A 4353-nucleotide genomic window follows, 5' to 3' on the forward strand; every position below is an offset into this window, starting at 1 on the left:
TTATGTATTAATTGATCTTCTCTTTTTATCAATCACAATCCAAACATATACACCTAAGTGCTCAGTATAATATGAATTAAACTTTAATGAATATGTATGAAAGTTCATGCAAAAAATTTCATATATGAAAGTTTAGAAACTTGTTTGGATTATAAGATGTGAAAGTTGTATATCAAAAAATCTCTTTTGAAATATAATTTTTGTGTGTCCAAGAGTCTCTATTTTTGAAAACTGAAACCACATGTATATATACATGCAATATACCTTTTGGAAAGAGTGAATATTCATGAAACATTGTCATATTTGATATATGAAAGATGCAAAACGTTGGAATCAATTTTTTCATGAAAAATGTCATTCAGTGGTAACCGGTTAACACAATAAACGTAACCGGTTACTGTTGAAACAATATGTAAAATTTAAAATTTTCGAATACGTAATCAATTACCAGAAATGGTGTAACCGATTACCCCTATACCTTTTCAAAAACAAAGGTATTATATAACCGGTGCAAATTGTGGCGGGTTTAAATGGGTGTCATATAAAATTCCCTTCAAATAGCCCAACTCATTCTTTGTTTCTTAAGGCCCAAGAGAGCATAACCGGACTTACTGGTCCGATCCGAACCAATATTTCGGGCGAGAAGATCCGAAGCTCCATCTTCATGCTTTTGTCTTCGGTCATCAATGGAGGACCCGAACAGAAAACGAGACACACAGAACTGTATAGTTCCTTTCTTCTCATTTTAGATAGTGAGAGAAACTACAATGACTCTAGCGGCAGGAATCGGGTACGCGCTGATAGCCCTAGGACCGTCTCTCTCCCTCTTCGTTTCCGTAATTTCCAAAAAACCATTCTTGATCCTCACTGTTCTCTCCAGGTTCGTGGATTCGATCTCAATTATTTCACAGTTTCTCTCAATTGTTCCACTAATTACACTGCATTTGAAGCTAGGTTTTGTAATTACTTCAAATGATGCTTTTCTGCTTCGTTTAATTGTGCTATTAGGTTTTTATGATTTTTTTGTTTGATTGCAGTACACTATTGTGGCTTATAAGCTTAATTGTGTTGTCTGGAATATGGAGGGGTTTTCTTCCACTGAATACAACTGCTGTGTGGCCTTATGGAATACTCATTCTCTCATCTGTTGCTTTCCAAGAAGGACTCAGGCTTTTCTTCTGGAAAATATTTAAGTAAGCTTAGCTTTTCTAAATTTTCTCTGCAATTGCACCTTTAAACCTATGAAATAGTGTCACATACACGTAAATTGGACACGACATTGACACTGATAGGTGTTAATTTGAAGAAGAAAAATGCAAGTCATTGAATGTTATCATATGCATTGATATTGTGTCGGACACCAAACATGACTTTCGGTGTGCTGCATAGTTATTATTGTTGGATTGGATGTTTTTAGAAACTCCTTTACAATAGTGGAAGCATACTTGGTTCGGGAGTGAGTGAGGAGAATGTATAAAGAATACTCTTTAGTGGGATGTTTCAAGGAAAACTGTGACTATTTATTATGGGAACTGTTTTATAATTAATGATAATTCTTATGCTAGTACTGATTCTCGGTTTATGTTTTATTTTTGGTTGGTCTTGTGTAGAAGGTTAGAAGATATTTTAGATGCTTTTGCTGATAGAGTATCAAAACCACATCTTTTCCTGACAGATAAAATGCTGATTGCTCTGGGTAAGAAAAATGGATGCTTTCAAGCTTGTTTTCTCAAGTATCTGTTTATGACCAGCTTTGAACTATAAGATAACTCTCTCTTACGTATTATTTTTGCTTTCAATTGTGATAAAAAACACATCATTGATTGAATTTAATTTCATGATAAAATGAATCCCTTGTTGAGATGCTATTGAGAAAAGATATTGCTTATTGGAAAAAGATCTGTAAATCATAAATAATAACCCATGTTGATGAAATGTCTTCTGCATATGTTTCACAGCTGGTGGTTTGGGTCATGGTGTGGCCCATGCTGTGTTCTTCTGTATCAGCCTATTGACTCCTGCATTCGGTCCAGCTACATATTTTGTTGATAAGTGTTCGAAGATTCCATTTTTCCTTCTTTCTGGTGAGAGTTTCTCCACCGCTAGTCTCATATGCATGGGATTCTCCAGTTTTAAACTTTTGTAAATTTTTGCATTTGAGGCTTAACTGTATATTCACTTCATTCATGTGAGTCTATAAATGGACTTTTCTGTTAAGCCTCATTTTTTGGGTGCATTAACAGCGATTGGGGATTTTTGAAATTACATTAAAGAAGTCATCTTTTTAACATTTGATTTCTTTCCTCCAAATTGTTCACTATTTTTTTATATGATTGCAGCGGTTATTGCTCTTGCATTTGTCACCATTCACACCTTTTCGATGGTCATTGCATTTAATGGATATGCAGAGGGGAACAAAGTGGATCGTTATTTTGTTCCCATTGTTCACGTTGTTGCAGGAATGGTGGTAAAAACTCACTTTTCACATATATTTTTGCCCAATTATTTGCAACAGCAACACAATGAGTTTATTTAAATATTAACTATGTCCAGTTTGTTTTCACATAGTTTACATTGATCATTTTGGAGCTTGTTATTTGGATTAGCTGAAAATTTAGAACCTAATCATCCCTTGAATATTAAAAATCACACGACTAAGGTTAGAAATACACAGAACAACAACATGGAACAAATTTCTCTTGTTGTACTCCAGCATAGATGAAATGAATGACTTAATGTATCATAAACTCCAATTTACAATTTAAAAATAATCAGAAATACTTCATGGTCATACTAATGAAGCTGCTGCAACTAAGCTACAACAATGTGTGGCTATTGTTTTAGTTTGCTGGTTCTTTCAGTTTTCTTGGAACTGTGTAGCCAGCCTGCCACTTGCTTTTTTCGTTGTAAGATAGAGGTATGGCTTGTCGAGTCGGGCCATCGTACAGTAGCTTTCATACATTAAGAAAGGCATGCCGCAAACTAAAATAAAAGCAACATTGAAAAACAGCCCAGTGATGCAAGGGTAGTACAACTTTTGCTATTTTGCATATTTGAAAAGTTTGTAAAATGATTAACACAACTACTTTGGGATGTAGAAATAGGTTATAATAGAATTTTCACTGTCTTAAAAAAGCCGTGCATTGATACAAAAAGCTTTTATCTAGGTGATTGCCTATAGCGACTCAAGCTTGAATAGCTTGCAAATGACTTGACTTTCTGTACACTGCAAATCATTTTGTTGATAATTTAGTATCCTTCCTGTGGTACCTATCTGCTTGAATTTGGTCTAGTTCCAGAAAACATTGTAAGTAAAACAGAAAGGGACACCCAGGAGACGGGAGACATACTTTAAATTATTGTTATTTATTAGGAACTTAAGTATGATTTCCCTGTGATATTAATTTTTCTTCAATTAATGTTCAAAGTTATATTGGTTGATTTGCTGTTACCTTATTCAGACAATGGTAAATTTGGTACCTGGCGGCTGCGCTGTTGGCATTCCTCTCCTTTATTTCACTGCGATATTGACCCTAATTCATTGTGGGAGGATGGTTTGGAGAAGATTGACAGAAAATCCAATCAGACCGATTCACTCGTAGTAAGTGATAATCTTTTATAGAAGGTCTTGTTAATGATTGCTTTTATCCTCACCATTCCGGTTGGAATACTCTAAGATACCAGTATTTATTTGTATTGCATGGAAAATGTTTCCTGCTCCCGTTTCTGATTAAGATGGGTAGGGTTATTGCGGGACATCGAATCAACTTCATATTGTATTTGCTAGTTTCATTTATCATCACTGGGATCAAGTTTACTAATGAATGAAGTCTTTGGTTTCAGAAAAGGGTTTATGGAAGTCTTAGCGAGAGAAGCTGAGGACCTTAGTTATGTCCAGCAGAACAAAAAAAGTAGTTAGATTAGTAAAGAGATCCATGTTAACACCTCACAAGTCGAAATTTCACTTTACATTGGATGTAGTTCCTTCTGATTTTAAAATTTATACTATGTGAAGTTGCTGTATTGTACTAAGTGTGTGTGTATATATGTTATCACATTGAAATGAAACCATCTATTAAGTTGCACAATGGAAATGAGCATTGTGTTTCAAATTAGGCTCAATTTCAGCCAGGTGTTAACTTTTTAATCTAGAAATGAATTCACTTTAAATTAATTGGTACACATACAAGAAGTGTATCTTGCTAGTTGCAATGGTATACAGTTTGATTTACTACTATTTTGAGATTTTTTTGATTTGGTTTTTCAGATTGTTACTTCAATTACTGTAAGAGGAAAAAAGGGAAATTACATCTATGAACTATAATATGCTTCACAATCATTCTTCATAGAACC

General features: G+C 34.3%; 1 protein-coding gene across 1 annotated transcript; it reads left to right on the top strand.

Moving 5' to 3' along the window:
• The first annotated feature begins 524 nt into the window (after positions 1-524).
• On the top strand, positions 525-4122 carry LOC127101681 (gamma-secretase subunit APH1-like). The gene is made up of 7 exons (XM_051039149.1): positions 525-880; positions 1038-1193; positions 1611-1696; positions 1959-2084; positions 2340-2467; positions 3462-3601; positions 3844-4122. Coding segments are annotated over exons 1-7 (750 nt in total). The 5' UTR covers positions 525-767; the 3' UTR covers positions 3845-4122.
• Positions 4123-4353: the final 231 nt, after the last annotated feature.

This window comes from Lathyrus oleraceus, chromosome 7 (genome assembly GCF_024323335.1).
Source record: "Lathyrus oleraceus cultivar Zhongwan6 chromosome 7, CAAS_Psat_ZW6_1.0, whole genome shotgun sequence".
Taxonomy (NCBI): domain Eukaryota; kingdom Viridiplantae; phylum Streptophyta; class Magnoliopsida; order Fabales; family Fabaceae; genus Lathyrus; species Lathyrus oleraceus.

Excerpts from the sequence above, each read along its gene's own strand:
- LOC127101681 (XM_051039149.1), top strand. The coding sequence starts at position 768 with ATGACTCTAGCGGCAGGAATCGGGTACGCGCTGATAGCCCTAGGACCG. Across the intron at positions 1,194-1,610 it reads TTCTTCTGGAAAATATTTAA|AAGGTTAGAAGATATTTTAG; the intron begins GTAAGCTTAGCT and ends GGTCTTGTGTAG. Across the intron at positions 1,697-1,958 it reads TAAAATGCTGATTGCTCTGG|CTGGTGGTTTGGGTCATGGT; the intron begins GTAAGAAAAATG and ends TATGTTTCACAG.